The sequence below is a fragment of the Rhinolophus sinicus genome, chromosome 15, assembly GCF_057876585.1.
Source record: "Rhinolophus sinicus isolate RSI-liver-muscle chromosome 15, RSI-T2T, whole genome shotgun sequence".
Lineage (NCBI taxonomy): Eukaryota > Metazoa > Chordata > Mammalia > Chiroptera > Rhinolophidae > Rhinolophus > Rhinolophus sinicus.
Window position 1 is genome coordinate 106,301,366 of NC_142515.1, and position 24,154 is coordinate 106,325,519.

Consider the following 24,154-nt stretch of genomic DNA (forward strand, 5'->3'; position numbering starts at 1 on the left):
GAACATTTCCCTTGGATGAGAGAATGTTGGCTACATTCATTTCTAGGGAATATGTTATGGATTGTACCAGGTCATGAAGATGCAGGAAAAAAAGACCTTGCACTTAGGGGGCTGTGGATTCAATTGGAAGATTGGATATATATGAGAAGAAAAATAAACCCAATTTGCATAGGTTGAGTGACAAATTAATAATGAAGACAACTATAAATAGAAAAATTAAATTTTTTTAGTATATTGGTGAGCCCTTGGCCTCATCTGTAGCCTCGCTAGTCAGAAGTCAATAACCTAAATGCAGCCTGCCTCTAGAGCAGGAGTGTCCAAACTGCGGCCCGCGGCCCAACTGCAGCCCGCAATCCACTGTTAATTGGCCCGCAGCAAATTCCAAAAATATATTTAGTTTACTTAAAAAAACCAGGTGAGGCAATACGTACTTCACCTCGAGTGAGTGGCCCAGCTGTTTGTGTATTTTACCGCATATGGCCCTTGGTGAAAAACGTTGAAAAAAGTTTGGACACCCTGCTCTAGAGGCTTGAAGCACATCCAACTGCCCAGAAGGCTTCCTGCCCATTCTTAGGCTGGGACGATGCCCTTGAATAGGATGAAGACTAGTTCAGGCCCAGGTGTGCTCACTCCCTTGCATTTTCTACCAGTAAGTGCGACTGAGGGCCCGCTCTTGCCTGGGCAAGGTTAGTGCTTAGCCTCCCAATTAATTTTCATGTTCTGTCCTTCTCGGTCAATAGCATTTACTCAATAAATGCAGCACTTCCTGAGGTGGGAAACAGTCTATCATATTAGGTACAGTGCAGCTGGACTGCAGAAAGCAACGGGAAGAGAGCAAGATGAGGGTTAGATTTTTGTAGAACCTGGTGGCTAGGTTAGAGCATTTGGAATTTAATCCAGGAACGAAGAGAATTCATTCAAAGATTTAAAATAGGATGCAACGTGATCCACATTTTTTTGTAAGCTCAGTCTGGAATGTTGGAGTGGTGTGTGGAGAATGGATTGAAAGGTGACAGGAATAGTGGTAGGGAGATCAGCTGGGAGACTATTTCATTTTTAACAATCCCATCTTGAGTTTTCAGTGCGCTTTGCAAATGAGCCAAAATAAATTGTGATTCTGGAGGGCTGTGGGAAGGAGGAAGGATTTGACTTAAACTTTCAAAGGAACGTAGGCTTTAAATAAATGGAAAAAAAGAGGAGACGATATTTGCTGTAATGATGAGAAGTAAGCATGTATTCAGTGATGCAGTGAAGCCGATTTTAACATTATCTAAATTTTACAGGTGAAGAAATTGAATTTCAGAGGTCAAGTTACATGACCAAGGGCACAGAGCTAACATTTCCGTCCGAGTTGACTGATTCCATTGACCTGGGTTGGGAGCTGGGCTTGGACATTTTTAAAGGGATCACTTTCCAAGTGATTCTGCTGTGCAGGCAGGGATGAGTACCACCAGTGAGGACTGGGAAAAGATGGGGGGCTTGTGCCCACATTAAGGACAAAAAGAATGAGAGCTTCTATAGGGGAAAAGGAGCCGGAAGTTAGGGCCCTTAAGACAACAGAAAGCTATTAAAAGTCATTGGCAACTTTCAAACAGGAGGGTGTAATACGAGGAAATGGAAATCCAAGAAAACAATAACAGACACATCTTGGAAGTTATGAGTGGCCTTAGAAAAAGCATTCTAGGAAGAGTAGGGCGATTTGAGTCAATACAACCAATGCTAAAGAACTTTTGTCTGTTGACATAGTGGAGGCAGGAGTCCGCTGTGTTTTTGAGATTAGAAATCCAGTAAAGAACAATGACAGGATTTCCTCCATTCTGAGGAATACCTTTTAAAATTTAACTCTCTTGAAATCAGGATATGTTTTATAATAGTTGTTTACAAATGTTGTGTACAAATGTGGTACCTCATTTTTTTTCTCCCATGTAAAGCTGTTATTAAGTCAGTGGTGTGTTATACAATTTATTGAATCGTAAAGACCAATCAAGATATACTTCAACAAACATTAAATGCAGACCCGCTGTATGCCAAGTGCTCAGAATCTTAAAAATTAATAAGCAGAGTCCTTATTGTCAACTAGCTCACAGATTTCCAGGACAGATAGGTATAACTAGAAGATTTCAATACAACGTCCATTGATAAAGAATGATTGCAGTAACCGGGTGTGGGTTAACTTTTTTTTCTTCTGAATTGAAACGTTCTCTTGTTTTAAATATCTTAAGTTTCTCTAGATATGTGTCCTGCTGATTAACTCCTTTTCATATAGTCTCCTCTGTTTGCAATTGTTTTCCAATATACACATACAGTATGTCTAATTTCAACAAGAAGAATAAAGAACACAAATAGGAAATGGAAGAACAGTTTATGGTCAAATTAAACAGTCATAGCAGAACACACTGCGAACAGTGAATCGACAAGCCTTTTTGTTTCGTTTTAAGGAGTGAATTCTCTAGAAGCTACACACCATTACTGAAAATGGTGGGGGGGGGAGGGCATGGAAGTATCTTGTTTTGTTTTTCTTTTCCTTACATTTAACACAGTGCTTGGCATATATGGGGCATTCAATACACATTAGCACTCAACACATATTTGCAACTCCTATTTCGTGTGGTCGTAACAACACAAACTGTTATCGTTCAGGCTGGAGAAGCTGGAGGAATTCAAGTCATGAGGACTTGCTGAGGAAGATGAAATTTCAGCTGGTATTAGAAAGAACATTTTAGGAAAATCTCTGGCTGACTACTTGAATGAATGTTTTATCCATGCAAGTGAAAGGGTTGTTGAGATTATAAAATCAACAGAATTATTCACAGGCGAACATCATTATGTAAAGGAGCTCCTGACACACTTCTGACCTGATGTCACGACAAAGCTGCCTCTTTGCCAACTGGGGGCTTGAGATATTTCCCAATGTATAGATTTGTCTTAAGAATAATACCCGATGGAACACTTCACGTTTCTGTCGTCTGTCGTTGTCAGTAGATGGGGGGAGGGGTTGTCCAGAAAGCTGTAAACTACGGGCAAGGACAATCACACTGGTTGTCAACCATGGAAAAGAAGAGCAATGTGAGTTTCAAAGGATCAGAATTCATACAAACTCCCCTGACTTTTCATTTACTCGAGAGTCACAGAAACACAGCTCTTTTCAGAGCATCGGGCTCTCCCAGTCTGCTCTCTGGTCTGCCTTTTCATAATCACAGGACTTGTTAGTCAGCACCCACCCTCAAGACATGCACTGCCTGGCACAGTTGGAAGAGTGCTGAATCAGGAAAGCTGGTTTCCCTGGGAATTTCTCTTTCCCAAGGAAATAATACACGAGATGCACAAAGGTTTAGCTAAAAGGAAGCCCAACAGTGTTCACAGTAATACAAAGTCAGAGATAACCGAAGAGTCCCCCAAATAGGGGATAGTAAGCAGTTATAAAGCAGTATGAGTACAGTGATTAAGAGCAGGGCTCTGAGGACAGACTTCCTGAGTTCAAGTCCCAGCTTCTCTACCTATTAACTGTCATACCTTGGGCAAGTTATTTATGCCTCAGTTTTCCAATCTATAACATGATCTACTCCACTAGGTTGTTGTATAGATGTGCTGTTACATATATAGCACTTAGAACAGCACGTGGTACATACTAAGTACTCAGTTGTAAATTGTATTACCATATAATATATGATGCAACACAGGGCACTTTTGAGAATGAAACAGGAAGATGATTGAAACGGTCACAAGGACAACAGACTAAACTTAAACTATCCTGAACAAATCAGGGCATCCTACTAATAAATGTTATCTATTAGTTAAATAAATGAGGTATATTGAAATAATATAGCAAAATGCATCTATTAAAAGTCATATCATTAGCTAAAAACAATCAGTATGGAGAGTCAATACAGGTTAGAAATTTCATACTATATAGCTGAATTAATCTCCCAAAAGTAGAACAAAAAGTTCAAGAGATAGAAAAGAATAATGAGAAAAAAAAAATGAAAATGATATCTAACTAGTAGGAGATCAGAGAAAACAGAAGAAAATCAGTAATACAAGAACGTTTTTCAGAAGGGAATAATATGAATTTCCATATTGAAAGTCTCCATCAAATTAAATTGGAAAAAAAAAAAAAAAAAAAACACATCAAGGCATGTCACTGTGAAACTTCATTTTACCGGCATAAAGAGACAATGCTAAAGCCTTCTAGAGAAAAACTGGGATATTTTTAAAGGATCAGGAATCAGTGAAGTACCATACTTCTTGACAACAATACTAGACTCTAAAAGACAATGGGGCAAGGAGTTCCATGTCCGACAGAAAGTGACTTTCAACCTAGAATTCTATACCCACACAAACAAACAAGTGGGACAGTAGAAATTTTTCAGACATGTATGTGTTCAAAAACATGCACCTCAAAGCATCATTTCCTGGGAAGCAATTGGAGAATATTATCTAGCAAGATAAGAGGGATAAACCAAAGAAAGAGAAAGGAATATGATCTAAGAAACAAGTGACCCAACAAAGGTGACAGGCACAGGGAATTCCCAAGATGGCATTAAAGAGAATGCCATGTGGCCATGCAGGGGCTTAGAGAACTATCGATTCAGACAGGAGCAGGACAAATGGGGGATCCAGAGGGAGCCTTTACTATATACCAATTTTGGTTAAGTTCCAGAAGAACCAAATAAGCTAAAAAGTGGCTGCGTTTGGAAAAAAGAAAGTCGAGGCAGGGAACAGGGAGAGGAGGAGCGTTCTTTTTTTTTTTCTTAAGTGCTTTAGCACTATTTACATGTATTATACACATGGACCTAAATTATTTCATTAAAATTGAAAAAATTAGTACATTATGTACTATGTACAAGGTTTTTTGTTTTGATAAACCTAATAAGTACATTATGTACTATGTACAAGCTTTCTTGTTTTGATAAACCTAATAAGTAATTATAAAACGGGACAAATAACAGTCAACTATAATTTTAGTAGTTAAGGGCTCTGAAGTTGAAAAACTTTCTGTTTAAAACCAAGACTCTTAGTACTAACGAATTATTCATTGACCTGAATAAACAGGGTTTTCTGTTGATGCAGAAAGGGATAAGGTGTGCCTGTATTTGGCATTGGGTAGGTGGCGTGTAGAAAACTGCCTGTTTCATTTCATAATGAAATACTACTGCCAAAACCAGTTGTCACATTCTCACAGACTTAATGACAGCCACTATTTAAAATATATTGGTATACAAATGCATGCTTTTTACTTGGAGTTGTTTTCCTCAAAACATCCACAAACCTTGACAGCTTTCTATTTTTAAGGTTGTAGTTCCTGGCACATTAGAGTGATTTCCGCAAACATTAAGCAGCAAAGGTCTGCAATGTTCGAGAGCATCAGACCCATTCCCACTTTGGGCCTTCAGGACTGTTACTTAAAAACTCACTTCACATTTGCTTTCCCCCAGGGCAGGAGGGGTCTCAGGAAGCTGCAGGTGTAGTCAGGTCAGCACAGGGCCCCCACGTCACTGCTGCAGAGCCACATGGAGAGCTGGTGCCCATTTATTGATTCAATAAATACCCAGCTGCCACCTATGTGCCAAGCACCATGCTAGGCCTGCGGTTTCAGGAGTGAACAAGACAGATACAAAGCCTGCTTCTTATATCCTATCAGGGAAGGCACGGCAGAAACGGCCTGATGCAGGATGGATAATTTCATTGCAGGAGGTACCATAAGGGAGAAACGCAGGGTGCGTGTAAATGTTTGTTGTTGAATGAATATTGCTCATCTCAGGATGGAACACTCACAGTGAAAGGGTAAGATGCAATTATTTTAGAAAAGCTATTGTTTTTGAGAGAAACACTAGCTAAGGAACAGACAGTGCTGGTACTAGGAAGAGAAAACTTACTGGGTAGGCTATCACTTGTTGCCCAGGTCGGGGAAAGTTCAGTTCATTTCAGAATGTGGCCCTTCACTGCAAATCACTCTCCGTGCGATTTATTAAATGAATGGATGTCTAAAGTGTGTTAGAAACAGGCACTGTCGATCCATTGGCCTATCACCTCTATAATTTCTCAGCATTTCAGACACCAGGACTGTAGCTATTGCAACCTGTTTCAGGAGACTAGGGTTACGGACAGAGCAGCTGGTGGACCCAACAAAATGGTTTATGGCAGTGAAATTCAAGCGTGGACTGCACACTGAAAATAAACAGATGAGCTAAAACTTGAGGCTCAGGCAAATAAGTAGAGTTCATGTACTGAAAAGAATACCAAAAACATAAAAGTATTTGGATTATTTTTATTTCACTATTGTCTATTCAATTTTATAAAGCCACAAACAGGTAATCATGGTAATTTCAAACATTATATTACCAACATTTATGTAAGTGGCTCACAAAAGATCAATAATATCAGTTAGCTTAGATCTGGGTTACCAGATGAAACAACAAAATAATAATCATCCATTCCATTTAATGTGTGTTACTTACTATCATTTCTGCTTTTCCTCACTTCTTTTTCTTTTTCTTTTTAAGACTGCTGGTAATTTCAGGTTTCCATAACTGGAAAATCCTATGAGCAAGACTTTGGAATTGGACAGAGTTGGGTTAATTCCTTTATCTTATGAAATGTAGATGCTTTCTGAACCTCAGTTTCAAGGGTACAAAGAGAAGCGATAACAGCCACCACATGGGGTTGTCTTGAGAATGAAAAGTCAATGTATGGAAAGTACCAAGCCTGGATCTGACACACAGAAGGTCGAGGGGACAGGGTTTAGACTGTAGCAGTGAGCCACAGCTGAGAGTAGGTCATTACTTACTTTATCTTTAAATGTTGTTTCATACTTATAATATGCTTCTCAAGAGCATCTTGTGTTTTTCCTCTCTAATTCTAAATCAGTTTTCAATGGTATCACTTCTGTTCTTTATTCCTTCCAAACTATGGACAAGTGTAGAACCAAGGCACGAATACACAGTTCCTGCCTCAAAGAGCTTATTATATAGTGGGGGGAAGGGAAGAAACAAATAGATACTTATACTGTCATGCATTAGGACACAATGATATACTTGGTCAGCCAATATTTATAGATTACCTATTTGTGCCTGGAACTATGCTTGGTGCTGAGTTTAGATACCTAACAAAGCATAACCACTAAATGCCTGTTACAATACGGAGTATTTTAGAGCGGGCAATGGAAACATATATGTGGGAATCTAAACACTGAAGGTGGATTAGGAAAGCTCCATAATGTCACCCAAGCTCGAAGGATGGGTAGGAGTTAGCTTCTAGAATTCTAAATTTAGATTCTGAGATGCTGTCATTTTAGAGACGGGACTTCATATGTTTGGACGAATTACCGTGGAGAACAATTACCACATACTTGACTTTTCATTTCTAGCCTCTACAGCAATGCATAAAGATGGCAGGGTTTCTACAGAGTGCTGCAGCTTATTTTCTGCCTAGCAGCGTAAAGGCTAACTCATTACAATTCAAAGATGAATTACATGGCGGGTGGCAGAACAAATGTTTTCTTCATTGAGCAGAGCTAAGGCCTTCAAGGCAGTTTCTCCCAGAATCAAAGTCACTCTTTGCTGCTGTTACAGGAAGACATGATTCAGGCATCACCTTCTTCAAATCTACCGGGACAACACCCAACCCTTTCTCTGGGCTAGACACACACGGTAATGACAGCAAGAAAAGAATAGGAATGCAATACTGGTTCCACACCAGGTTTGTCATATCTTACCTATAAGATATACCTATGTCTTACTTCTTATGTATAAAACAAATACAAAGTGAAAAAAAATACTAACTGTATATCCCATTGATGACTTAACCCATAGAGAAGAATTATTCCAAGGGACTTTAAAGCACAGAAATTTGAGGATAAATCTCTAGTAGGGGACATTCTAAGAACAAAAAGTACTGCAAAAACTTGGTGGGAGCGTCGGTCGTGTTACTGTGACTCTGCTGTGGGTATATTGTGGGGTAAAGCAAATGACCAATGAAACGATAACTCAGTCAGTCCTGGTTTGGCTTAGTACCCAGGATTCTTGGAGTAGGAGAAAGAAAATACAGAGGTTAAGATAAAAGAGCTGAAAAAACACATCCTTGATTGGAAGATATGTATGTACACATAGGTTTGATTGTGTGTGTGTTTACATATATTTTTGCATAGCTCTATTCTCTATAAAGGTCTAGACATAGGAAGCAACTCAGTAGCTGTGAGCTCCCCTACTCAGATTCTACTCTTCAAATACCTTTTCCGCTAAAAGGAGTCGAGGCTTCTTGGAGAAATGGTTGAGTCTGGATTTGGAAAAGGAAAATGGAAAACGTGAGCCCAGTACATCCTGCCATACCAGACAAGCCAGCTATCCAAGACTACTACCGTCCTGTCTCAGGGACTTGGGAGCCAGCCTTGAAGAGACTCGCACTGGCCAAAAATAGGGCAACTTGCAGAAGAGGGTGGTAACTACAATAGATTAATAGACATCTACCTAAATATACATATGCATAAACATTCCTGAGTTCATAATGTCACTTAAAAAAACCACAGCAAACTGGTTACGTTGGAGGATTCCAATGAACCAACTTATTATTTTGAAAATGAGTAAGTAAAAGGAAAGAATGAAATATTAATTGTGCCTTTCCAATACAATTAACTATACCACTGCAAACCAAGTCGATGATGAGGTGACTTAAAAAAAAAAAAATCAAAGTAATCCAGCTAATACAGACAGAAGGAATAAAGGAATTAGGATATCACCATCTTGCAAATTCTAATTAATTAAGGAATTGAGGCACTAATCATAAATGGCTGCCAAAATCAGAAAAAAAGAGAAACAATCGGATATTATGTACCTCTTGATAAAAGAGTACACCACCTCCTGGAAAATAGTTATGGACTGAATTTTTTCCTCCCCAAATTCCTATGTTGAAGTACTAACCCCAGTACCTCAGAAAGTGACTGTATTGAAAGATAGGGTCTTCAAAGCAGTAATTATTAGGTTGGTGCAAAAGTAATTGTGGTTTGAAAGGTTAAAAATAACTGCAAACACTGTAGTACTTTCGCACCAACCTAATACACTAAAATGAGGTCATCAGGGTGGGCGCTAATCCAATATGACTGGTGTCCTTTTAAAGAGAGCCGATTGGAACACAGACGCTCACAGCAGAAGGACCTTATGAAGACACAGGGAGAAGATGGCCATCTACAAGCCAAGGAGAGAGATCTGAGAAGAAAGCAACCCTGCTGACACCTTGATCTTGAACTCTGGCCTCCAGCATTGTGAGGAAGTGCCTTTCTGTTGTGTAAGTCTGTGGTACGCAGTTATGGCAGCCATAGCAAACTAACATAGCAGTCTTGTGCAAAAAACCCAACCCAACTTAGATCAAGCCTCTAACTCCAACTGACCATGTATAGGCCATAAGATGGCAACAGGAACTGTTTAATGACAACATGGAGATGTCAGGAAAATGTACCGTGGGAAATTTTATAGGACACATGGAAGCAAAATATTTATGAAACAAAATGTGTTTCTTCAACAAATCGTGAAAAAGAAAAGGATGAGGAGGAAAAAGAGGAGGAGGAGGAGCGGGGAAGAGAAGAAGAAAAGAGGTGAAAGGGAACCTATGAATTGAAAGACTTCAAAGACTTACAAACCAGTTGCGAGATGTGGAAACTTATTTGGATGCTGTTTCTACAACACCGCTAAACATCCGTAACATTTATGAGATAATTAGAATTTTGAAGGTTGAATATTAGGTGAAGTTATCACATTTTTAGGAGAAAAACATGGCATTGTGATTATGTTAAGGAAAAATAGTTTTTATATATTTTTAGAGTTTTATCAGAAAGATAGGAAGTCTTGGCAGGGAGAGGATTAGTAAGTAGGATAAAAATGAAATAAGATTGGCTATAAGTTGATAATGTTTGAAATCGGGTGATGAGTCCTTGGAGATATTTAAATTATTTTGTCCATTTTTGTGTATATAACATTTCCAAAGTAACAAAAAATAAATTGTATGAACTTTATCCTTAGTTACTGGAGGTCAAGATTTACCATCTGGATAGGTAAACTTGTCCCCACACTAAACTGAATTAATAGTGTTGATGTCTCCCAACTAACCTTCACCAGCACTGCTGCCAAGCAGCTGAAATACGTGTAGCTGTCCTGTCTTCCTTTTGTTGTTTTCTGATTCACAAATAAGCAAGTTTTGCCCAGGAAGTGCCTGCATGAACAGAAACCTCGGACTTGGTGTTTCAGGAGCTCTGAGCTGCTGCAATTGACACAACTTCTCGGATAGAACGACTTCTACAAAGTCTCCCCTATCTCTGGCAACATCAGGAATCCTATTCAACATTCCTAATAGGTGACCCTAGACAATCTAATACGCTGCCTTTCTGGTAAGATTTTGGACAGCTGCCCCTGAGCTTATGTGTACGACAATCACTTCATATAAATCATTTAATAATACCGAATGAAAGTAAGTGCCTCTGTGTATTTCCACATCGTGGATAAACTCTTGGCAACAAGAACTTTTTGGAGTATGTTATTCTGCACAGGAAGACATGTTTGATTTAGATTACATAGCCCCGGTGACTGGAAGCCCAGCTGGCGCCCATTAGGGCAACCGGCAACGTGCTGATGACCTCACTGTGGCAAGGACGACATTTTTCACGTTCTGGAGCCGCGGAAGACAACCTGGCCAAGTAACAAAGGAGTGTTCACTTAGGGTAATGTGAGCTCGCGCTTGCTTCAATTAATTCTTTACTTCAACGCTGTGGTAGAGTATTTAACGAGCCTTTCAAATAAAAGCAATAAGTCAAACCCCAAATAATCACAATCTGAGGTCTGAAGCATATGGTGTGTGTAATTTTACAGAACTGCACAAGCCTTCCATGCTCTCCTTCCTTCTAGAAGAAAGCCCAACAGAACAGGCAACGGGCTTTTTCTACTTAAAGGAAAAATAGTCTTACAGTTAGTTATCTCTTTCTGTCTTTTAAAAAGTACATTCAAGCAACGTTCTTATGTCTATCGTAGTTACACTGGCAATTTGGGAAGACTTCGCTTGTGTTTTCCCAAACACTTCTTTGGGAAGCGATTTCATCTTTATCCTTGAAATAGTAGTGTTTCCTACTAATGTAAATTTCAGTTTTCTTGATACATTTAAATAATCTTATCTACTTCTGCAAAATAGTTTGTGCCTACAGATAATCCAGACCCATTTAATATATTTTACTGAATTGTTAATGACAGAAAACTGATCATTTTTTGCTCTTTTGGGAAGAAGGGAACTACTGAACAAGAATGAAAGATTCAAGCAGATATAAAATTGTATCTTCCAGATTTTATCACGAATGATTAACCTGGGAGGTTTATTGCAATCAAACAACCTCTTAGTAGCCATGTTCCTCATATATATGTACATCAGTAATGGAGCAGTTGTTTATTCACATACGAATATCTTGGTCCTCTGCCCTGGGACTATCTTATAGACTGTTGGCTTTCTGTGTGGTCTCCCAGCAGACTTGAGACACACTGTTCGATCCACCCTGGCTAAGACGCTTGTTGTCGAAAGACGAGATGAACAATACAGATGCCTCCTGGACCGTTGAGGCCAACAATTACCTCAAATATTGTCCTAATCTTTCAGTTGAACATGACTTGGGACCTTTACCTTAAACAGGTTAAGTTACAACTCAGAGGCAGAACCTCAATTTTCCCAGCATCCTGAACACTGAAAATTAAACAAGCAAGCACAACACATGCCCTCTAGATAAATCCCTAGAAACTCCTTTGGATAGGAATTACGAAAAATTAGCTTCTTTTGTAAGCCTCTCTTTCCACTGACCAAGAATCTCCTGGGCAAAAACTAACCTAGAATAAATTCCATTAGCATTAAAATTTTTCTTTACTGATAATTGCTACATTTAGTCGTGTACTCATCTTGTTGGTCCGAATATGAACTATCAAGATAATTGCATGTTTTACACATCTCCAGGACAGCTGTTGATTCAGCATCAAATAAATGTTATCCTACAGGATTAAGATGAAATCTTTTGGAAACAAGACACATCATCATGACATAGATTCTATCAGGGCAGAGAGGGAAGGAAGATCAATGTGTGAGATGTAAAGTTGGATTTAACTACATGACGATATGGCTAAAACTGACCTGCAGCAACCCAATTTCCTCAGGTCTTCCTTTGTGGCACTAGCCCTTCAAGATATGTTCTGTACAGAAGGGCCAGGTAATAATGCTTTCTAGTACTTCTCCCTGTCTGTGGGCACTAGAAGCCTGGTCTCTGGTTGTAGAATAAAAGGTAGCAGCAAGGGAGGGTAGAAGGCAGTATTTTCTTGGGCAGCCAGTGTCTCTGAAGTCATACCACATTGTGGCAGCCTGTGTCAGAGAAACGCCCACTCCATCTATGTAGAAGTTCCATTTCGAAAACAAAAAGTTGATGAAATCATCTTTAAAGCCCTAACTGGGGTTTCAATTCCTTGGCAGGTTCTGATTTCAGGTGTAGACTTCACCATAAACCCAGAAAGATCTTTGAAAAACAGGGGACTTGTTTTCCTCCACATGTTCCAAAGAGAAAATAACAGGGAGAGAAGGGCTGTTCTTTCAGAAAGCACAGATCCTGCCAAATGGTTTCTAAATGTGTTTCTCAAAAATTTCCATGTGCCATCAATGGCTTTTGAGTACTTCCGGAAATGGAAGGAGCAGAACTCAACGACCCTGTGAGAAAGCAAACATTGAAAGGAACTGGCTCGCTGAGAAAACAGGTAGTCATGCTTTTAAGTCACATTGTAGATAAGGTGCCACTCGTTGTCAGAAGCTAGAAGTACACAGTTACCTCACTTCACGATGCTGCAAAGAAAATGCTGAAACTCTACAGAAATTCAAGTGAATAACTGTTTCTGGGGTATATATTAGGCAACCAGACTGACTCACTGGAACTTACACAGTTAGTAATTTGTTTTCTTTAACTTTGGAATCAAAAAAAAAGAAAGAAAGAAAAACACCCAGTAATTTTACCACTTATTAGAACTATTTTTAGTCAACCAGAGGGAACCCAGGAGACATCCAAACAGTAGAAAAAGGTTTGCTCGTGGGCGAGACTGATGCTGGGTGGTCAATCTCCAGAATACTTTGATCGATTTAAGTAAACACATTAATTCAAGCTGGCTGTTTCATCAATTTACCGAGAGTTCATTGAACTGTTTGGTCATAAATCCAAGTGGCTGCCCCAGAGTCTCCCGTGGGCCCAGCTCGAGTCACAAAAAGACGGGAACCCAGAAGACCAAGCAGAGCACCACCTCCAGCAGGGCCCCTCTTCAGCTGTCCAGAATATTTTCTCTGGCACAAGTGTCAAAATGAAAGTCAAGTTCATCCCATTGGTTTTAGACAGTTATATAAGCAAGGTCCAGCCAGTCATATCCTAACTCAGTGCTGAAGTCGGTTTTATCTTCTTACCCCATTTTTCTACTGTCCAGGCTGCTAGGAAAATTTTGGTCATTTCCCAAATAACCAACTGTTTTTAAGGAAACTTTAGACATGTTTTATTATAAAAACAATACATGCGCACCATTTTAAAGACTCAAATAGCAAAAGAGTGCAAGTTAAAAATCAATTCCACTTCACTGCAAACCTGCTACCTTATACAGTCACAATCTCTCACGCTGGCGATAACTACAAGACATTGTTTTATATCTTTACAGAAGCAAGCCAAATGGACTGACCATGTGTTCTATGTTCAGGAACTCTGCTAGATACTGGGAAAAGCAGGGAATGGATCCTTCCCTTTACTCACAGAATTACTGAGGGGAAGTGTCAGTATGACACTGCCACATGTAATAGGCATGAACAATGTACTATGGGGGACACCCGAGGTCATGATTGTGGCCCACTGTTGAAGGCTGGGTAGCCATTCAGGAACGCTTTGTAAGAGGAGTAACATGAGTTGCATTTTTTAAGTCTGAGTGGGGAAATTCAAAAGAGAGCTTGGAGGTGAAGCCAGGAAAGGAGTTCCTGCCATAAGGAATCGCATAAGCAAAGGCATGGAGAAGTGAACCTTCATGAGGTGCTGAGGAGATGAGTGGTTGTGTGATGTGGCTAAAGTATCGGATATTGGTTTGGGGAGTATGATGGGAACTGCAGTAACGGGGCCAGATTGTGTAATGCTTTAAATTCCATACTAAAGACTTTGTGCTTCATTCTATAGGCAATGAACATTTGTTTTTAAAAATTGTAAGGAAGTGATATAATCAAACCTGTGTATTAGATAGAATACTTGGCATGCAATGGGTGTAGAACACTGTTTGCTGAATGGATAGAACAGAGAAAGGAGACATTGAAGGAAGGAAGACAAGTTAACTGACGTTGCAATAACTGCAATGAAGGGAGACTAACTTAGAGAGGTGGGGATGATGAGACAGTTTAGAGAAAGACGCAGTGAGACCTGGCAAACCGCTCTATGTGGAGGGATGGGCGAGATGTAAAAGGCACTGGCAATTCTGATATGCTTCTTGAGTGGCGGGGTATATGGTTATGTCACCGGCTGAAATAGGGAATCCAGGAAGGAGAGGGTATTTGGGGGAAAGTGGGGGAGGAAGTGGGGAGATGGGCAGATGAGTGGAGAGGCAGCATCCTATAATGGTAATATAAATAGCCAACATTTATTACATTTTTACTATGGGCCAGACACTGTTTTAAGGGCTTCATAAGTATTACGTCATTTAATCCTCATGAAGAGTAGGTATTACAGTGTAATGTCCCCATTTTATAGATGAGGTCATTGCATAAGTTTAGAACCAGACAACTGAGTTCAAATCCCAGCTCTACTGTTTTTTAACTGACCTTGGATACATGACCTAATTGATTTAATCTCATGTGAAAAGTAGGAAATGATACCTATTATATAGCATTATTATGAAGATGAGAGATAATATGTGTGAAGCAACTAGCATAGTGTCTGGAACCTCATCTAGCTCAATAAATGCTAAAATTATTATTATTATTATTATTATTATTTATGAGATATTCTGGCACTATGTTCACTAAGAAGCTGGAAACTTATGTTTAGATTGTAGAGCTGAAAGTAAACATTTTAAACATTAGTATGTTGATACCGGTTGAATGCTTGAATATCAAAGCTCTCTCGGCCTGGTTTGGAGGTGGGTGGTAGTGCACTAAGAGCTGAGAACGAAGGGTGGAATTCTGGGGAATACCAATGGTAAAGATGCAAAAATAAAAACTGAAAAAGATCCTTAAAAAGAAATGTAGATGAAGCGATATGAGAAATAAGAGGGGGTGGTGGTAGCCATGGGAGACTGGTTATAGACAGGAAGACTGGTTATAGACAGGAAGACTGGTTAAATAGGTAAATACTTAAAGAGATGGGAGCCAGGCTTCCCACTGTAGAAAAGAGTTACTAATATGAAAAGAGAGAAAATGAAAATGGCCCCTCTGATGAATCCTGTGTAACGATGGCTGAGATGGCTGTGTGACAGTGACAGAAACAAGCCATAGCACCCAGGTCTCGGTTCTAACTACCATTTTCCACTAAAAAAACTAGAACTAGGGTTTCTTCAAGAAATGGATTATTCCAGGGCTGGGGAAGGGAAAGATGAACCTGGGACATCTTTTGTGCTAAAAAGTAAGGAAATGCTCAAAGGATGACAGAGACATGTCCAAAGGACACAGAAGCCAGGTTGAAAGGGCCCCCAACAGCCAAATTTGGGAGAACCTGAGCATGAAAATGAATGGTATACATGGATTACAACCCACAGAATAAAGTAGGAAATCACAAGTCCCTGCGGATATAAATGAATACATTGAGAGTTAGACGTGAGATGAGATTTTTACATAATTTCAAAGTATTTTCTCACAAAATACTAATAACAAAAGGGAAAAGTAATCTTACAAAGGAGAGGCCTGGCAGACAGCACCTTAATCAAGTGACCGAAGTGAACCTCACCAGAAATGGGACAAGTCACACCATTGCCATTCTGTGTTATTCTTGCTCAAAGATGCATAACCTGAATCTAATCAAAAGGAACAAAATAAACCCAAAATGAGGGGCATTGACAAATAAATGGTCCATGTTCTTCAAAAGTACCAAGGCTATATGAAGGTCACAGGAAGACTGAGCAATGGTTCCAAGAGTGAAGGAGACGGAAGAGATGACAAAACTAAATGCAATGTGGGACTCGGAACGGGATCTTTTTGCAGCACAGGCATTTCCGGGACGACTGGCAAAAACCTGAATGGTGTCTGAGGATTAGGTGATGGATATACAAATGTGCGTTTTCTGAGTATCTCTGCTTTTGATGGTTATATTGAGGTTTTGTCCTTGTTTGTAGGAATGCACGCTGCAGTATTTGGGGATGATGGACAGCACATCAAGAACGTACCTTGAAATGGTTCAGGGAAAAAATAGTTTTTCTACTGTGCTTCCACTTTTCTATAAGCTTGAGATGATCTCAGAAGGAGATCATCTCTTTATCTCCTACTATTAACTCTTCCTATTAACTAGTTAATAGTAAGAATGTTATACTAAGAATGTTTGCTTGCTGTATTTGTTCTGGGCTGTGTGCATGCATGTGTACATGTGTGTGCACATGTGTGCACGTGTGTGTGTGCATGCTTCCTGATGTGCATTTGTCACTAACAGGAACTATTACCGATGGCCCACATTCACCTCCAAATAGAGCCCAACCTTCTGCTTCTTGGTTTAGGAAATCTTCTGATTTTTGTGACTCATTTGTAAGTTCAATATAGTGTGTGAAATTCCCCATAGTTTACGTCGCTAATATTTCTATAAGATCCTTAAAATCATTGATTTACAACTAATTTTTAACTTTCCATTGCTCCTCCTGGTGAGTTAAGATTCACGGACATACGACATTCTGATTTGAAAACATGTTAGCACTTAAATGAAGACTACATGCAAGGGTATTTCTAAACTATTCACTTCTATAATTACTTCTGTAACACATTATTTAAAAAATTGTGCCACATTTGCCAGAAATGGTTTTCCTATGAACCATTTATCAAGCTAATATGAACAAAACAATGCCTGCCCCATCCATTCTAACCATTAGCTATCTTGCCCTTTATACCGTTTTGAAATTATTCCCAGCTATTACTCTGTGCTTATAAATAACAAAACTCAGACAATCCAGACTGTGGCGATCCATTGCTGTTCACCTGCCATTGGTGGGAGGGGCGAGGAGCCTGCAGAAGCAGGTGAGCAGAGGGGAGTGGGTGGGAAAGTAAATAACCTTTAAAGCAATTCAGTTCTGATATTCTCCCTCCCTTCCTCCTTCCTCCATCCATCCCAGATTAGTTGAGTGTCAACTAGGTGTCAGGCGGGGTAATGGGTTCTGGGGGAGCTAAGGATGAATGAGACACACTCTGGGCTGTAGAAGGGGGAGAGAGCCTGCTGCACTAGAACTATAAGTATATTCTAATAGTTCCAACAAAAGAATTCACATATAATGTGCTGTGTGTGGAAGGAGAAAATTTGCTGCTTGACAGGAACAAGGGGAGTCTTCACAGAAATGCTGACATTTAAAGCCTTGGCTGCAGTTTGTCAGGAAAGGAGGCGGGAGGGCGTTCCAAGCAGAAGGAAAAGTTGCAGCACAAGGCTGAATGTCTGAGAGTGTGGTTCCTTCAGAGCTCACGGAGGGAGGCTGAGTGCACCATGAAGCTGTGTGTGTGTGTGTGTGTGGTGTGTGGTGTGTGTGTGTGTGTGTGTGTCTGAGAGCAGCGACTGGCTGGAGAGCAGACCAGAAAGACCCATGTGGGCAGCCCATTTAAAAAAAGAAAACCGACAAAAAGCAAACAGCAGCAACAAACAACCCTGCGTGTTAAGCTAAGGAGTTTGAACTTTATTCTAAAGGCCACTGGGGTACCCGGGGCGGGTTTGCTGGAGAGTAATGTGGTCAGCTCCCTCCCCACGCGGGGATTCTGTGATTGCGGGAGTGGGAAGGGATGTCTGACCCTGTACTGCTCAAAGGTTACCTCCTCCTCTTCTGCCTCCCCTCACAAAAACAGCATGCCTGGCATTTTCTGTTCCTTATCTGGATTGGCTTTTCTTCATGGTACTTCCCATCCATTTGACTTGTTTATCTGTTTATTGTCTGTCTCTACTACTAGCATATAAACTGTGATAACTAGGAATTTGTCCCATTATTGCTGTCTCCTGGCCCCCGGTACTGTGTGGTACATAGTACGTGTATGTACATTCTTGAAAGAGTGAAGAGTGATACAGACCTGCCACAAATCTTGGTCCAGAGAGCTTGGGAACCCACAACACTCAGATACTAGGAAGGGAACTTTAAAGTGGCCAAAGGGCTCTGAGTCCCCAGCTGGACGATGGTGAGGTCAGAAGCCCCAAGAGTCTCTGTAGATCAACACCGGCCCTCCAAATCACACTGCAAACCCTTATCCTACGGTCCTTTTCGTCTTTGCCCCCGAGCTGGCCCTTTGCGATGGGAAGGCAGTACTCAGATAATATTCTAATTTAGGGGTGTTGAAACCCAGACAAGGATGTCACTGGGGAAAAGAGAATGAAGCCTAGTTTTTTCCTCTAAAACACAATGTGCAAAACCAGAGTCTGGAAGCTGGTGTTTCCTGAATTCCCGAGATCTTGAAGCGGGCAGGCCATGTCCTGCCATGTGTGGGTCTCACGGAGCCTCAGCCTGAACACCTCCCCAGCATCGTGCATGCTACGGCCTGTAGGACACGGGGGTGGGGGGCAGGCATGATATAGGGGTGAATTCATCGGCAGGGTTCCTAGATAAGTGTCCATCTGGGAAGGTAGGTAGTTCCCCATCTCCTGCAGGTCATGTTCAGGGAAGCGGAGCAGACAGTCTGAAAAGCTTTCAGAACACAGGCTGATGGCTCAGGTCATTAGCTTTCCCACGTCGGGGAAGCCACATGGATAGAAACCACCTCGAATCACAAGCGAAAAAGACAAATGTCAACCATCTAAAAACTGGTGGCCTTGCTTCTAGGTCCTTCTAATTTGAGAACCAACCAATTTGTTCCTATTTCAGGCAACCCAAGCCCTGTATTATGGACATGCTAGGAAGGTTCAGTCGTGGCTCCATTGCCTGGCATATGGGTGATTATGAGGACACGGATCGAAGAAATTCCAAAGTGGCCGCCCTCATTAGGCAGAATAAGGCCGCACTTCCGGGAGCTTCCAGGCCACCTAAGCTGCCACCGAAAAAGGAGGAGGTATGAACATTTGCTTTTCTGAATCATCATAGATAACATCAAGCTCTTTCAACACATAAATCAGTGACTGCTACGTAACAGTACTTCTACTACTACTGTTTGATGACTCTTTTTAACCCATCACCACATTTTCGTAATTTATATGGGCTTTCCACAGAAATGCCTAGGCTGTGGGTAGGGGGGCATTAGTCCCATTTTATAGCTAAAGAAAATGAGGGGTTGTGGCGTTCGGTCTTTACGACTGCTTATTGATCAGATGGTTTAACCTGGAGACAATGGCCATGCCCTTGATTTCCCAAACTCCGGCAAGCTCTCAGCCTGTAAAACGGAGGTCAATCTTTAACCCCTCTTAAAACCCTTCCAGACTGGCTGGCAGAGTGAGAATACGAGTATACCAGTTCAAATTCAAGTTTTTTCCCCATTACAATCTATGAAATCTTGAGCAAGTTGTATAATTTCCCTATATGGGGTTTTGATCAGTAGAATGGGGATATGAGTATCTGTCCTGAATACTCTGTCAAGTTATCATGAGAATCAAGTAAAGAATGTGTAAGTGTATATTGAAATCAATGACTACTTCCCGAGGTCTTCTTGCATAATCCCACAGCTAAATGCACTTTGCAGTCATCCAGTATTTCGAGTATGACACCAAATGTCCACGAGAGAAAAGGAAATAGAATAGCTGGAAATAGAATAGAGCCTCCTGGTCCTTACATGAAGACAGTCTCCTTGTTCCACTGAAGAATCTGGCCAACTTCCTAGAATATGGCTTTCCCTTTGTCGCCAGGAATCCGATTCTTTAGCAATTAATTCCATCTTCGGAAACATTCTGTGAGGGAGCTGCACAAGTCCTCCTTAGTAGGTCCTGACCCCAGGGGTACTTTGTATTGAAAAAGGCAGCAGTTCAGCGCTAACATTCCTATGTAGTCTGACTGTTGGGCTGGGTCCAAATGAGATGATTTACTGCAGTGTGTGGAGGAGGCTTGGATTAGTTACTTTCCATCCCTGAGCTAATTTTCTGTAGGATTAAAGCGATCATGGGTTTAAATGATCCTGAATGCCTCCTTCTATCATCCACTAGATCCAACTGAGATATATTTGTGCATTAAAAAAAAAAATCTGTTAAAAGACTTCATTTTGAAATGATTTCAAACATGCAGAAGAGTTGCAAGAACAGTAGAAGGTGAACTCCTGATACATTCTTCACTCCATGCAATCAGTTGTTAATTTGCTTTAATGCTTTCTTTCTCTATGTGTGTGTGTGTATTATACACACAGGCACACACACACTTTGTTTTTTTCCAAACCTTCTGAGGCTATGTTGCAGACATAATGCTCCTTTACCCCTAAATATTTCAGGGAGTATAACCTCAGAACAAGGAGTTCTCTCACATAGCCACAGTACAGTTGTAAGATTCAGGAAATTTACAACTGATACAGTATTATCATCGAATCTATAGCTCATAATCCAATATTATTAAATGACCCAATAATATCCTTCGTATTTTCTCTGATCCAAGATCGCATCTGGGGTAATATGCGTATATTACATTTAGTCCTCATGTCTCTTTAGCATCCTTCAATTTGGAACAGTTTCTCACTTGTGGACTTTTATAACACTGACACATTTTGAAGAGTATCCAGTTATGTAGAATACCTCTTAATCTGGGTTTACCTGATATATCCTCATGAGTAAATTCAGGTTATGAATTTTTGGCAGGAATCCCAGGTAAGTGACGTTATGGCATTCTCAGTGCCATCCATCAAAGAGGCATCTGACATTGGTTTCACTCACTGTTGGTGACGGTAATTGATCACTTGGACACACCTCCTCCCTTCCAGAGATAAACAAAATACTGTATCATTCAAAATCATCTTTTTTATCAACTAGGCTTTCTTCTAAATTTTCAGAGATGCTTTAGAAACTTGTTCCCCAAGTCCAGTTTTTGCACCACCTCACGTGGTTCTTGTGGATGATACCTCAATAAGTGCTCAAGCCCCCACCCCTTTAATATAAATCCTCTTCAGTTAAAATAACTTGAAACAAGTGTCCTTATCAATTCAAAAGCAAATAATGAATACAATGTGTGTAAAGCCTCCAACACAATGTCTCACACTAGCCACCAATGAGTGGCTACCATTACTATACGCATCAGGAATGCCAGTACATTTTCCATTCTTATGCTAGAAGACTGAGAACCATGCACACTGAAAGAAGCCTCCAAAAAAGGAAATATCTGTTAATAGTATTGGATGATTTGGGGGAAATCCTAAAAGCATAAACCTACACACAATATCACGTTTTCTCATCAAGACAGATGGTTGATGATGGGAATATTTTACATATTCAGGTGCCTGAGTTTGGATTTTTACTGATAAACGTAAGTTTGGAGCTTAACTGCAATATTTCTGAAATGCAATTTATGATATTTAACAGTATGTATTATTCTTGTATACATTTACTAATTGAGCAAATGTCTAAACTGCTTCTACTGTATTCCCCTAAATTTCTTTTTTATCACAAAATGTCTCCCAAGTTCTATCTTCCAGTACATTTGCTATTTTCCCTTCTCGATTTTTGGCTAATGTATTTTTATCCACTTAAATAATAGCCACTTAAGTGTTATCAAATTTATGTGTACGCAACAGATACTTTCAACAACATCATCCATTTCTATTTCATTTCTTTGTTTATAAATATTCTCATGGCCCCCGTTCATTCCATACATGGACATAAGCTCAGTAATTGATACATTCTTTTCCTCACATTGAGAGCAAAAGCAGTAATTCTCAAATTTTAATGTGCGTGTGAATCACCTAGGGATCATGTTTAGACGCAGATTCTGATCCGAAGGTTTGGGACGTGGCTTGAGATTCTGCATTTCTCTCAGCTCCCAAGCAATGCATCTGTTACTAGCCCAGGGACCTTGAGGAGCAAGGGCTAGAGGATGTGACACTGAATTGCATTTCAAGCTTGGACTAGGAAGGACATGCCGAGCAAGGTGGGGAGGGAGACTAGGAAGAACAGATTGTCAGGGCAAAGATAACCTAGCACTTTGGGGGAAGTGCGTGTGGTCCAATGTGCCTGGATAAGAGTGCAAAGAGGGGTGTCTGGCGATGAGGATGGGGCAGAGGGACCAGCAGTGCCATCTGAGTGCATGTTGCTAAGGAACTTGGATTTTACTGGACTAACTTTTAAACAGAAATGACAGGATTAAATTTTATTTTGGAGACATTATTTAGATACCACCTGGAAGAAGATTGATTAGAACTGTTTGATATGACAAGGAGGTGAGTTCGGAGGACATTTTGGTAACTCAATTGAGAAATGAGAAGGGACTGAAAGAAGGTGGAGAAAAGGAGAAAAGATGATGCATTTGAGACCCAAAGAAAGTACTAGACTCAACAGCTCTCTGGGTGCTGAGTGGATGTGGGGAAAGCCTTCAGTTACCATGCGGATGGAGAGTGTGGGGGCTGAAGCTCAGACCTTGTAATCGGGTGAGAGGTGGGGGGAGGCAGGTGGCAGTTCATAGAGAATGAACAGGAAGTGAAGAAGTGAATGCTAAGTAAACCTTTCTCAAATACGCTTAGCTGTCAAAGGAAGGAGAAATTTAGGATAAGGGGGCGGGGGAGAGGGACATATGAGAAAAGGTTAATATTGGTGAAAATTTTTTTTTATACATTGAGTAGAAAAAGTCAGTAGATAGAGAACTTGAAAACGAAAGGAAGGGATAACTGCTGACTTGAGATGCCAAGAAAGCAGAAGGAAGTGCACAGTGACAGCAATTAAGGTCACGAGTCACTTACAGGAAGGAGGCTTATTCCTTCCACTGTGGTTCCCTCCTTCCTTGCCATTTCAGGTAGTTGTTTATAACTTACATGTTTCTTGTTCTCCAGCTCCTCCTTTGCAGCACACATTCAGAGACTATGTGACTTGTATCTCAACCCTTAAGGGATATCTCTGAAGTCTGCACTGTTCACTGGGTTCAGTATCTTTGCTTTCCAGTCTACTTCCTGTAACTCCGTATGACGATAGTCTGACCACCCAACTCCACTTTCGAGTGATCATATATAGCATTGGATGATGATATCTGAAGTACCTGTATTAGTCAGGGTTCTCCAGAGAAATAGAACCACTAGGACGGACAGATACACAGAAAGATCAATTTATTTTAAGGAACTATGGCTCACGTGACTGTGGAGGGTGGCAAATCCAAAATCTGTGGACTAGGCCGGCAGGCTGGAGACCCAGGCAAAAATGATCTTCTCGCCCAAGTTCGAAGGCAGTCTAGAGGCAGAATTCCCTCTTCCTTGGGGACCTCAGTCTGTTTTCTCCTAAGTCCTTCAACTGACTGGATGAGGCTCACCTACATGGGGAAGGGCAAGCTGCTTAATTCAAAGTGTACTGACTTAAATGTTGATCTCATCTGAACAAATACAACAGCAGCAACATCCGCACAGGTGTTTGACCAAATATCTGGGTACCAGAGTCTAATCAAATTGACACATAAAATTAACTATCACGGTACCCATCTCATCCAGGATTAAATGAAGTAACATACATAAAACGTCTGACCGAACAGTCCAGACACCAGGGAACAAAAAAGCAACACGGTGTGTTATGTGTTTAAATTCTTATCAATAGCACACTTTTAAAGCTGCATGAGGGAATATGGGAAACACTTGAAATTTTCATTTAATCCAAAAAGGATTTTGAAATACCTAATGCGACTTCTCTCTATAGTCTTCAAACACCATAATGCAGTATGGCATCGTATTGCTTCCAAAGTTACACTTAACAGCATATTTTTTCCTGAGACCATGGGTATCAACGATCTCATCCGTTTCATAGTAAATATTTTATAACGCCCTTTACTTTCCTAAAATAAAATTCATAAATAATATAACCTACTTACACGCATAATTTATAACA

The 24,154-nt window shown here is 40.4% G+C and overlaps 2 protein-coding genes across 2 annotated transcripts in view; one reads left to right on the top strand and one right to left on the bottom strand.

Annotated features, from left to right (window-relative positions):
- The window catches only part of SPMIP2 (sperm microtubule inner protein 2), a 32,723-nt gene extending 12,527 nt beyond the window's left edge, over nucleotides 1-20,196 (top strand). Inside the window, exon 4 of the mRNA XM_088792675.1 lies at nucleotides 19,038-20,196. Coding sequence (XP_088648801.1) covers nucleotides 19,038-19,227 — 190 coding nt within the window. The 3' untranslated portion in view covers nucleotides 19,228-20,196. The remainder of the gene's footprint in view (nucleotides 1-19,037) is intronic.
- A 3,216-nt stretch (nucleotides 20,197-23,412) lies between these two features.
- Nucleotides 23,413-24,154, bottom strand: part of FNIP2 (folliculin interacting protein 2) — a 117,121-nt gene continuing 116,379 nt past the window's right edge. Inside the window, exon 18 of the transcript XR_012498164.2 lies at nucleotides 23,413-23,588. The gene's annotated coding sequence lies outside the window, so the exon portion shown is untranslated. The remainder of the gene's footprint in view (nucleotides 23,589-24,154) is intronic.